Below are 12,872 nucleotides of genomic sequence, written 5' to 3' on the forward strand. Positions count from 1 at the left end.
TGTTTCAAAGATTTTCACTCCACAACATGTCCTGGAGGCAGCTATGACAGCTTGACCCTGCTTTCCTGAGAAATGCTAAAATGGAGCACCTGCCTATTAATTTTGAGTGTGACAGTGTTGTGGCCAGTGGGCATCTGTGAAAAAAACAATGCTTTTTACAGACTTTGCCCAGTAACCTATAGCTGCCTTAAGACCCCAAGAAAAGGCCTCACAACCTCCATCACGCTAAAACACCATATCATTTATCCTGCTTTAAAAATGACATGTCTGTTGCTTGCCAAAGACTGGCAACAGTGAACATTACTTAAGGCTTTGTATCAATTTGGTGATCAAAATTTGATAAAGGACATCCTCTTAGTTAAATTCTCTAAAGTCATCCGTTAAGTAAATTGCTCAGAGTAACTCACAAATAATAAATCGTTTTTGTAATGACACTTTTATATGAAAAGTAGTGGGGAATAACTATAACAATACATGTGCGAGGGGAAGCCTTTTTTGTAATGGGTTGAGATGTATGTAATATGATGCTGCATGAGGTAAACAGCATAGACTTCCCATTTAGATTGTGTCTTCGCTAATTTATAGCTAAACATGTTTAATCTAAGTATAAAATGCAGAAATATGGCATATGCTGTATTTATCATTCTTACTGGACTAATCACCTTCTTGAAACTTATCTTCCATTAACATGATCAAGGAAGGAATGACAGGCTACTTTGTTCATTAGTGCTATATGGTGACATTCTTATATCTGCCCTCCCACATAGACCAAGCCAGGGCAGATTTATAAAGGAGAAAAGGGATTTTAATTTGTGGTGCTGGTGGTAGCATCAACTGTTCAACTGTCAACATGTAGAAATTTCCACTGTAAATTGGGCAGTTTTGAAGATTCTCATTCTGGGACCACCTAGGCCCTGAGAGGGATACATTTGGAGACCAGTTTCTCACACTGTCTTAGGCAAGAACAATGAGAGGAACAAATTGCTAAAGAGGAAGGAAATATTTTGTATAAATAGTGAGTCTAAAAGAGCAGTTCAGTTTATATATGTTCTTTACCTATCTGCTGTCATTGAACGTTCAAAGATGTTGCTCTTGTTCATTGATAGACCATTTTGTAATATTTTGTTAACCTTATGTCTCTTGTGTAATAAGTAACAGTTAAGAATTCTTCTTATTATTTAAGGTGTCGTTTACCTCGACTGTTACAACAGTTGTCCATGTTTCAGAAGAACAGATGGCTTATTTGGAAAAACATCAAGAGGAGTTTGAGGAAGTGGTGAGTAAAACAATACATTGTTGCAGATGAGGTGTGAAGAACAGAACTGACTGAGTACTCAAACCTCAGATTCAGGATTTTCCTTTCCTGATGCAGTCTGTGATGTTTTTTCATTTGCTGGTATAGTCTATCGACATCATAGACATGGTGATGTATGAAAAGGTCACAGCAGGCAGAAAGACTAAGAGACAAATAACTTTACTCTTCCTGCTGTCAGTTGCCACTGCCAAAATGTGTTTTTCCCATTCATTTTCCCATAGGAACTTTAGACACAGCTACAACCTAAACCGCTGAACGTATTGACTCAAAATTCTGCAGAAAGCTAGAGCTTTGTCCAGAAAGTGTTTTGTGTGTTTCAGTGTAAATCAGTTCAGTAGTTTTGGAGTAATTAATGCTCAAACTTTGTATATCTAGGGACTCGGAGACGCCGTGGATCCTGACAGATCTCCAGCTGAGATCTGATTGGCTGCCACTACCTCAGCCAGGAAGTAGTGACAGCCATGTTAGGGCTCCTAAAAAAAAAAAAGTAAAAAAAGAAAAACACAAGAGGGCATGGTAAGGATACCATGACCAGTTAGGCCTGTTTAAAAAAAAAAAATTAAAAAAATTGTCTTGAAGGATCTGCGAGTCCGTGATAATTTTTTTTTTTAAAAAGAAAAAAAAATGCGGGATCCTTCCTGTTTCTGTTAAAAGAACCCCTACTGGGCCAGGTCCGGAAGGGATGTGGGGGGGTATGTCGGGTATTTAATTTTAGAGGTGGGGCGTGCAGCCCCCCTCTCCATACCTCCATGTGGCTCCCAGGACCCCATCCTGCCATGTGGTTCCAGGGAGACCTCATCCCCTGGGACCCATAACTTAAGTAAAAGTGAGGAGGGCTACATGACCCCCCCCCTCCCCGGGCTAGGAGAGGCCTCTGGGCGGTCTTTTAATTAAAGTGGGGGGGCACGTGACACCCCTTCCCTAAGCCATGCTATGGACCTGCCGACTCCATCCCCCTTGGCCGGCTCGGTGCCGGTGTCCCCAACCCCAGGAACACCATCAGTTTGTTCTCCCACTGGGCGGGAGCACAAAGCTGCTTCCACCTGGTGGGAGAACAAAGTAATTCCCCGGCCACGAATAAAGGCAGGGAAATGCTTTGAATTGCTCCCACCCCATGGCAGCAAAAGAAGACTGCTCACACCAGTTTGGAGCAGTGCCTGATCACGGGAGCCAGCGGGACTGTGGGGTCCCTGGGACTCCCTATAACCTCCAAGATGGGATTAGCCGTGGGGTGCCCTGAGCAGGCACGAGTGCCCCTTTTTAAAAAAAGTTTTTTTTTAATAAAATGGAACAACTATAGGGCACTTGGGCACCCAACTTACAACAAAAGAAGCCGTCTCCTGGAGGAGCAGGAAGCCACTGGGTCTGCAGGGGCCCTGGGCCTCCCTACAGCTTCCAACGTGGTTAAAGCTGTGTCGTGCCCTGGGTAGGCACCAGGGAACCCAGTATATATATATATATTTTTTTTTAAAGCTTTTATGCCGGCTCCTCTAGGCGCATCTAGCCAGCGGGACGTCCGAGGCACTGGGGTTCCCCCGCTTCCTCTTCTAAAAAGAAAAAAAAACAGTGGATACCCTAGGTGAAACAGGGACACAGATAAAATATATTAAAGGACACAAAAAGTGAATAATACATGTAGGGCCACATCCGCTCATTTATTATTCACTACTCCTTCAAGGAGCTCCCCAAGATGCCCTGGGAGGGCTATTTACATAGATTTATTTTGGGTGATTTCCCTAGAAGGGGCAGTGACATCACAAATGTCTTTTTTAATGTTGGAGGGGGCTGTAGGGACATCTGCCCCCCCCCCAGCAATACTAGAGAAAAAAATCCCAAAGTCACCTGGGTCATTGAATCTATGACCCCAGGAGAACTTACTATATTTCATAGTAAGTCTTTCCTAGGCTGGAGCATTTTCTCTACAGCTGGAATTGTATTATCGCCTAGGGGTTGGTTGTATTGTATACGTTGCAGATGTTTTGCTTAAAATATAAGGCCTTGATGTGGTTATTTGTTTTTTTGGATTTCAAAGTATTTTATTAATTTTTACAGACAAGTACATTAGCATTTCCGTTACGAGGAACCAGCCAAGCATGGTTGGTGTTGCCGTAGCTACAGGTAATTGGTATACGTGTTTAGCTGCACTCCTTTACATTGACTTGCTGGGAGATTACGGTCAGGGTGATAGAAAGAGAGAGTGGTTATTTTAATCAATACACTTTATATGATGTAAAATCTTAAAGGTAGTACATATGTATGTGTGTGTGTGTATGTATGTGTCTGTGGCGGTCGCCAGTAGATAGCTATAGTTAGGAAATCTGAAAATTCTATTTTGAATAACTTTGGCGCCGGTTGACTTATCTTCGTGAAATTTTCAAAACTAATGGGGCGCTCCGCTCAGCTCCTACCCTGAAAGTCTCGGGGTGATTCGTCAAGCGGGGGCTGAGAAAAAAGGGGGTCCCAAAACGCGTTTTCCCCATGCATTTTCCCATAGGACCTTTAGTCGAAGGTACAGCCTGAACGGCTGAACAGAATTTCTTGAAATTTGGCAAAGAGGTAGTCCTCAGGTCAGGCATGTGCCTTTTGCATATATGGTGTCAATCTGTTCAGTAGTTCCTGAGAAAATTGCAGTTAAAAGTACATAAATATCTATATGCGTGCACCGTGCTCGCACGGGGCGCGCACCAAATGTCCGCAAGCGTAATTCTGATTGGTGGTTAGATGTCAGTCAACATTCCAATCGGTCGAAATCAGGAAGTGTCGGACGCCATTTTTTGTGTGACAGTGAAAAAGAAAGGTGGAGAACGTGAAAACGGGTCAGGGTAGAGAGTTCCTGACCCCCTAGCCTTTGTCAGGGGGTCCCTGAAGGACCCCGAAGGGTGATACAACATTTTATTTTTTTTTAAAAAATCGCGGGGTGCGCGCACGGTGAAAAACACTAAAAAAAAAAAAAAAACATTTTAAACTGTTTATAAGTTTATAGAAGATATTAACTATGCCGTTGTTCAACTTTATCCAAATAAAAAAAAAAAGAGCTGAGCCATTCCATATTACAGGATACAGTCATTTTATAACTATATACATAGGTAGTTTATTGTAAAATAAATAAAAAATATAATACATACATAAATTTAGCATTTAAAAAACCTTACCAATTCACTAAAAAAATCATAGGTTTCACACACGTTATAGTTAGAAATTAGCATTTAAAAAAACCTTGCAAATTCACTTAAAAAACCATAGGTTTCACACACGTTATAGTTAGGAATTAGCATTTAAAAAACCTTGCAAATTCACTGAAAAAACCATAGGTTTCACACATGTTATAGTTAGCTGGACATTTCACTCGTAAAAAACCATTGAAATTCCCCCGTTATAGTTAGTTCAGCTAACTATAAGTTGCGCGACCGCAATCCACTGCTGATGACGTTACATATTACATCACTCATGACATGGTCAGTGACATCACTCATGACATCACTGATGACATCTCAAATGCCATCACTGATGACATCATCCAGTGAATATGTGTCTTTCTGAAAAATAAATATTTTTTATATATGTATATCTAAAGGTTAATGGAAGAATAAATGGGTAAATAAGTGTCTAAATGGATGGGTTTTTTTGTAAAATTAATTGTATAACCGACTTATTAACAGTATCTTAGTGAATACAGTGATGTAATATGTGACGTCATCAGCGGTGGATTGCGTTCGCGCAAGTTATAGTTAGCTGAACTAACTATAATGGGGGAATTTCAATGGTTTTTTACGAGTGAAATGTCCAGCTAACCATAACATGTGTGAAATCTATGGTTTTTTCAGTGAATATATATATATATATATATATATATATATATATATATATATATATATATATATATATATATATATATATATATAATTTTCTCTCTCAAAGAAAAATAATCTCTCTATTTATTTTCACCCCCTAAATGTAATAATAAAAATGGTGTAAAGAAAGACTCGCAGTCACGTACTTTGAAAACACTTTATTCAATATTTTTAAGTCATTATGGAAATATACATTTGATTAAAATTATTCGGAATTTTGGGAGAAAGATGATAGATCTGCTTTATATATAGGGTGGGGTGGAGGGAGGGGAGTCTTTGCTGCTTGCAGGTGTTGGCCACTGTAGCTGGCCTGTGGCCAACCCCCATACCTCCTGCTGTTCACAGCCGAAGGCCATGCTCAGCATGGGGTTGGCTGCCTGCTGCCAACCCCCCACTGGTTTGGCTTTACATATGGTAATAAAATATCACTTTATGTAAAAAAAAAAAAAAACATAGAAATTCACTGAAATAAACAAAGGTTAAAGTAACGTTCTAGTTAGGTGAATTGTTCAGTAAAAACATAATGTTTTAAACTCTAAAAATCACTGAATTTCACCAGTTATAGTTATCTCAACTAACTATAACTCGTGCCTTAAGGTAACTATAACTCGCGCCCCACCATGAACAGTTTTCTCATCAATAATTTAATTGCAAATGTTGTTAGAACATCATGAGTGATGTAATATGTGGGGTAATTTGCAGTGCATGGCGTAGGTGTGAGCTATAGTTACCTTAGGGCACGAGTTATAGTTACTAGAGATAACTATAGATGGTGAATTTCTGTGATTTTTTTTCTTTTTTCAAAATGTTACGTTGTTACTGAACAATTCACCTAGCTATAACTTGACTTTAACCTTGTTTTTGTGTGTGAAATTGTGTGTATATGTATGTATGTATGTATGTATATGTATATGTATATATATATATATATATATATATATATATATATATATATATATATATCCATCCAAACACCAACGTTGGCTTTATCCCGAGCCGCTTACACGGTGGGCTCACGGCAGGGGTAGCCACCCCCACAATATCCAACGAAATCACCAATGCGTGTCTCCTACAATCCAGGAATACAAAAACACTGGAGCCGTGGCCTCTATCCAAAGTGCGATTTATTTGGTCTACACTACGTCCGACGCGTTTCGGAGTTAAACACACTCCTTCTTCACGGGCCATTAGACTGTGTGTTTGTGAATACTAATAAAGTGCAACAATGACGATCATGTGGTATAAACATAGAAGAAATCCTCGATGTTTTTCAACCATCTCAATTAAGTATTTTAACATGATAATTCTAATAAATCATATAATTCATCAATAAACCAATTTGGATTAATGAATAAAAACAGGAAGAGCAATTTGTGTTCATCAAATAACATACCAAATAGCAGACGATCATACTGTCGGTAATGCGTACTGAACAGTAAATCAATGTAGCATAAAACAATCAACACCAGTGCATAATAACACTTGAAGTAAAACTTAAAATAAAATTATAATGCCTCCAAAAGGAAATGCAGATAGTAGCGGAAAAAAACAGATAGTAGCGAAAAAAAACATTTTTTAGAGCGGAGGTATCGCTCAGATTGCAGCCGCGAACTCGTATTATTACTAACAAATTCAAAAGGAATAAGAATGCAGCTACAAACTGCATGCTATCAACAATCAACGATCAAATCCTGATTAATGAACATGGCTAACATATAAAAATTGAATATGAAAAAGCTATTAAAATAATTACTAGCAAACTTACTGGATGGAAAGATGATGGCTTGATAAGTGAAGATGAATTTTCATTTTTAGCATGCAAATACCCAAAAATTCCTGTGCTCTATCTTCTCCAAAAACTCTAAAAAAAAAAAAAAAAATCTAATTGCCCGTGTGTTTAACTCCGGAACACGTCGGGCGTAGTGTCGACCAAATAAATCGCACTTTGGATAGAGGCCACGGCTCCGGTGTTTTTGTATTCCTGGATTGTAGGAGACCCGCATTGGTGATTTTGTTATATATATATATATATATATATTCATATTCATATTCTCCTACTGGTGGTCGCCAGTAGGTAGTTCTAGTTAGGACCAAGTTTCCATAGGAAGAACATTTTTTGTTTTGCTTATAACTTTGGCGTTGTTTGATGAATCTTCATGAAATTTTCCAAACTAATTCTTTGTTCATATCAGCTCCTACGTGGGAAGTTTGGGGGTGATTTGTCAAGGGGGGGGCCGAGAAAAAAGGGGGGTCCCAAAACTTGTTTTCTCCATGTTCATTTCCATAGGAAACTTTAGACAAGGCTACAGGTCGAACAGTTGAACGGAATTACCCCAAATTTGGCAGGTAGAAGTCTTGGTCTAGAAAGCACGTTTTTGTTCATTTGGCGTAAATCCGTTCAGTAGTTTTTGAGAAATATCGAAATTTACAGATATCGATATTTGGGAATTCTGCTATCTGATTGGCTGATGCGTTACGGGCACAAGCTTGCTGCTTATTGGTTGTGAGCGCTGCGAGCGGTTGCAACTAGGAAGTGTTGGCCGCCATTTTGTGATTCCGTCGAAGCGAGTAAGGGGAAAAAAGGGCGAAAAGAGTAGGAAATAGGAGGATAGGAGCACTGTAACCTCTGTGGGGGAGTGCGAAGCGAAGTAGTCACACCTACCGGTCTGAAAGTGCGGTTTTGCTCAGAGTGACATGGTGCTGAGATGAGATGCTGCTACAGTCTGGTATGAAACCTAGAGCCTAAACCGGGAGGTCATTGCTGTAAAGTGATGTGCTCTGATGTTTGTAGGATACCTCTGGAAGTAGTGTTAGTAGGCGTTTATACCATACAGGGAGTGAGAAGTGAACTACTGAGCTCTACTGTGCGTTTATACTATACCGGAAGTGGGAAGCGAAGTACTACGCCTACCGGTGTGAAGACTCTGGATCAAACCGAGCTGATTGTTGTAAAGTGATGGGCTGTGGGCGCTGTAGCATACTGGCCACTGTAGTATAACTGTAAGTAGTGTTAGTATGCGTTTATGTTATACAGGGAGTGGGAAGCAAATTACTCACTCCTATTGGTCTTAAGACTCTGGGATTAAACCATGAGCTCATTGCTGTAAAGTGATGATGCTCTGTGTACTATTTCAATGCAAGTCATAGTACAAAGTTAGTATGTAATGATACTATAATGTAAGTATGTAATGTTAGAATGTAGGGCTGTCATGAGGGGAATCTTGGGGAGTTTGTACACTGTGCTGGAGAAGACAGATGCCTTGGTGTCTGGTCCTGTTGGTGGATGTTTAAGCTGTCTTCTTTTCCTGCAATAAATCTACTTATCGGATCCACTGCTGTCTTCCTGTTCACTACATGAATTTGGCGACGAGCGAGAGAAGGTGAAAAGAAGGCAGCACTCACCAAGATTTTGCGCTGGCTTGCGTTGTGCTGAAGACCTGTTTTCTTGGTTAATCTGTTTCTACTCATCCCAGGGTCGTGTGCTGAAGACCCGTTTTCTTGGTGAATCTTTTTCTACTCATCCCAGGGTCGTCAGCTGATCGAACTATGTGATCCTACCACTGGTAGGATTTATATTTTTGGGTTTTTGGGCTTCCTCTGCCTCTTCACTACACTCTGGTTGCTGTACCACACGTGTGCAAGTAATGTTAGTATGCGTTTATACTAATTCTGTAGTTATGCATTAAACAAAGCATCATGGTCCCATGGAGCACCACCTCCAAGGCGCAGGTCATACAATGTCCCGGGGTGTGCAAGTGCAGGACATTTATGTTTGCTATTACAGGGCTGGAGCATTGCTTGCACCCTGTGATAGTAAATTCTTGTTTGCCTCGTTGAAGCAAGAGGAGGAAAACCTCGTATAGTTTCAATAAAGCGGAACCGGATGGTAAAAATGGAGAAAAAAATAATAAAGCGGGGTCTCACCTGTTCATTTAAATGTGCCCACTGGTGGGTAATGTTCCGGGGCCAATCCTATTATTATATTGGGGGGGGGGGGGGTCTCTGCATCACCGGAGATCTTAATCTCACATGTAAATTGGGCGCGGGAGGGCACAGAGCCTAGGGGATCGACACCTCCCTGGGTATTGTTTACAAATTGTTCGGGGGTATTCGAGGCCAACTCAAGACCGGGGATAGGCAACCTCCGGGGCTTTATTTAAATATGCAGGGTGGGCCTCGCCAGTTCTTGAAGCCTTGGCTGCCCTAGGCAGTGCCTTATTGGTTCTGAAATCACACGGGCAGTACTCATGGTGTTATAAAGTGATACACTCATAGAACTCTTGCCATTGTACAATAACCCAGGCTTCATTTATGTAATAGTCTGTTGGTTTATATTTGGTACGTGCACCGGAAAAGTAAAAAAAAATCCCATATAACCTACTATCAACCGCCAATTTTCACAATAAACTACAAACAAGTGTTGTCAGAAAAAGAAGACCCATACACTCAGTTATTTATTGGTAAAAAAAAAACGTTTATTAACACAACACAAATAAGTGGAAATGTAACTTTATTCGAATAACAGTAAAACATGAAAGAAGTGGGTGGGACTCCTCCAGAAGCAGCGTACAAAACATGCAAGACAAAAAAGAAACATAAGTATGTTTGCCATGTCTAAGCGAAAAAGAAAGGTAGTGAGAATGAACGGAGGAAAGTGAGAATGGGACAGAGAGCGAGTGAGTGGAAGGGAGAAGGGGAGGGAGAGTGAAAACAACAGAGGGAGGAGACAGAGCGCCGGCCTACTGCACCCAGCCCTCACTGTTCACCTCCCGTCACCCGTGTGTCTGGGACGCTGGGGTCCGCGAGAAAGAGTGCGGTCCAAGTCCTTAAAATGAAACCGAGATATGAATGAGGCCAGAGATTACATTATTATCTATGACAACATCGCTTACCTACACCTGTGCACCCAGGCTGCTGCACCCCAGCCCCTTTCTCCACTCTGTGCACAATTGCAGCTCCTGCGCGCCGAGGCTTGACTGCTCACCTGCCACAACCGGTGTGTCCAATGACATGCCGGTGCGAGCTCCAACTCCGGGGTGCCGCTATCAGGGTGGCCCAGTAGGTCTCCGGTCGGGAACGGTGTCTTGATACCACGGTGGAAGGCGTCAGAATGCCCAGGGCATCATCACGGCGTGAGCACCCGCTCCGCCCATTTTGGCTCCACTAACCCAGTGTCTGAAAAGGGAGAAAAAATATAATGTTGGAAACGTCTTGAGGTAAATTAAGGTTTCTTTCAACGTTGATAGAGAACACCCGTTGAGTGCATCCTTCCTTCTTGAAGTACGATCTTCGAACTGTTAGTGGTAATCGTTTTTCAAAGAGGAGTCGGAGTGCACGAGAATACACAAGGTTAAATAATGTTATGGCAACGTTCACATACAAAGGAACAGAGCGCATGCTAGAAGCATAATGTGCGTGTGTAATGCAGTGGTGCAAGCCTGTGTGCATGTACACTTAGTAATCAGCTCACTACAGTGCCCCAAAAGCCAACGCCACATGTCTGTAGGGCAGCACTGCCCGCTGGCTCAGTACTACAGTACGGTCCAGCAGGTCCTTAGAATGAGACAGAGATGTGAGGTCGGAGAGCACATTATTAAGCAGGGCAATATTGCTTGTTTGTACCTGCGCACCCAGGCTAATGCAACCCACCCCTCCCGCAGAATTGCACTCAATTGCAGCCCCTGTGCACCCAGGCCCCACTGCTCACCTGCTGTCATTGTTGTGTGTCCAAACACGACAGGCAGCAGTGTTCACAATTCAGGTGCTGTGTTGATTGCGACGATGGTGTACGCCTTATGGATCCCTTTTTTTATTGCGCAATGTGATACACGAGGTGGATGCGGCCATATCACCTGAGGCAGTGTAGAAGAACTGGGACATGTGGCGTCGTCGTTATCCTATTTATACGTACGCAAAGTGGGCTGGGCTTGTGTACGCCAGGCGAGCGTAGGGGTGTGAATAATAGTTCTGGGGACCTGGGCGTTGTTCAGTTCCTACCTGGCCAGGAAGTGTACTTATGTGTGTTTCTGTTGCAGTTTTGATGTCGCAGAATGCGCAATTTACATTAATGTAGCATGTACCGGGAGGGCAGCAACTATCGTTAATGAGATGTTCGAAAACATTGAATGGCCAACATCACATGTCGTTGTCAAGGTTGTGGATATGCGCAGACACTCATGTCAATGGTGTGCGGTATTATTGAAAGTGTTGCTATCGCGAAGCGCACACATGTGAATGTGCTAGGATGGAGGGAGGATCAGCAGTGAGGCTGCGTCATAAATATTGATAACGTTCATTATAGTCAAACAATGCATGCCAAACGTGAATCTGAAAGTCTCACATATGACACACTACTATACTGGTAAAGCCTGACAACCGAGAATACAGCAATACAAATGTACACATTACTGTTTACTGTTTGTCACATGTGATCTAGGATGTGCACTCTACCCGAGGCTGATTAAAACCCTTCGGGCCAGCAATACCCAGGCCGAAAGGCAGCACAATAATGTGCACACACACACACCAGGGGCATCGTGTAACACACATTTGATTTTTGATGTAACGTTTGAGATGCATGGTGATCACACATGGAAGGCTGATGTACAGACCATAAATATTGATCAAGATGATCGTTGCATGTTGTGTGTAGTAGAAGATATGTGTACACAGCAAAAAAACTTTTCAAAAAAGCTCTCTAAGCAGAAGGGGTGTGTCTCATCAAACGCTGTAGAGAGAATGACTAAAATGGGTGGGGTCCTCCAACTGTTACAATGAGAAATGTTATGAACTAATCAAATGCTTTTTTTTAAGGTCACATGGCAATCGCGCATCGAGGGTGCAAGGGGCTGCACCCGACAAGATTTTGAGAAAATATATTTTACAGTTAGAAATATATCAATGTTTAAAATATTTTAGATTATCGCTTGCTCTCATATACAGTTTAAAGTTATTTAGATATAGTTGTGAGACATAAAAAAAAACCAGAGGGAATGGCGTTCCCGGCGTGACACCATACGTCTATGATGTAACACAGGGCCTGGCAGCGTTCACCCGTCGCATACGAAACGCGCAGCCGCCGCGACCTCATACATATATGATGTAACGCGCGGCTTGGTACTGCGTACCCGTCGCTTACCAAAGTAGCAGCTGGCGCGACCTCATACGTATATGATGTTACGCGGGACGCGGTGCCACGAACCCGTCGGATGCGAAACGCGCATCCTTTACGAGTTTAGTAATACGGCGGATAGGATTCGCGTGGTGATGGAGCTTGGTACACTACCGGTATGGGAGTGCAGTTTTCTCCCCAAAAAAATATATATATATACATATTTTTGGGGGAAGATATAAAACATTACTTAATTTTTAAAGTTAAAAAAAAGTATAATAGAGTTCCAAAATATTACAAAAAAAATAGAAAAAATATAGGTTTTATAAACATTAAAATATGAGATTAACATTTAAAAAAACCTTCGAAATTCACTGAAAAAACTATAGGTTTTACAGACGTTATAGTTAGGAATTAGCATTTAAAAAATTCACAAAAAAAACATAGGTTTCAGGGATGTTATAGTTAGTTGGACATTTGACTCGTATAAAACCAGAGACATTCGCCTGTTGTAGTTAGTTGAGCTAGCTGTAACTCACTCGCCCACAACGCACTGCTGATGACATCTCAAATTACATCACTGATGACATCATCC

At 41.5% G+C, this 12,872-nt stretch overlaps 1 protein-coding gene across 12 annotated transcripts in view; it reads left to right on the forward strand.

The window, feature by feature from the left end:
* Positions 1–12,872, forward strand: part of LOC146855858 (uncharacterized) — a 922,371-nt gene that overhangs the window by 258,799 nt on the left and 650,700 nt on the right. For all 12 annotated transcript variants that reach the window (XM_085653813.1, XM_085653801.1, XM_085653802.1 and 9 more), the window contains one exon: positions 1,184–1,276. In XM_085653813.1, coding sequence (XP_085509939.1) covers positions 1,184–1,276 — 93 coding nt within the window. The remainder of the gene's footprint in view (positions 1–1,183; positions 1,277–12,872) is intronic.

The sequence above is a fragment of the Triturus cristatus genome, chromosome 4_1 (assembly GCF_964204655.1).
Source record: "Triturus cristatus chromosome 4_1, aTriCri1.1, whole genome shotgun sequence".
NCBI classification, from domain to species: Eukaryota; Metazoa; Chordata; class Amphibia; order Caudata; family Salamandridae; genus Triturus; species Triturus cristatus.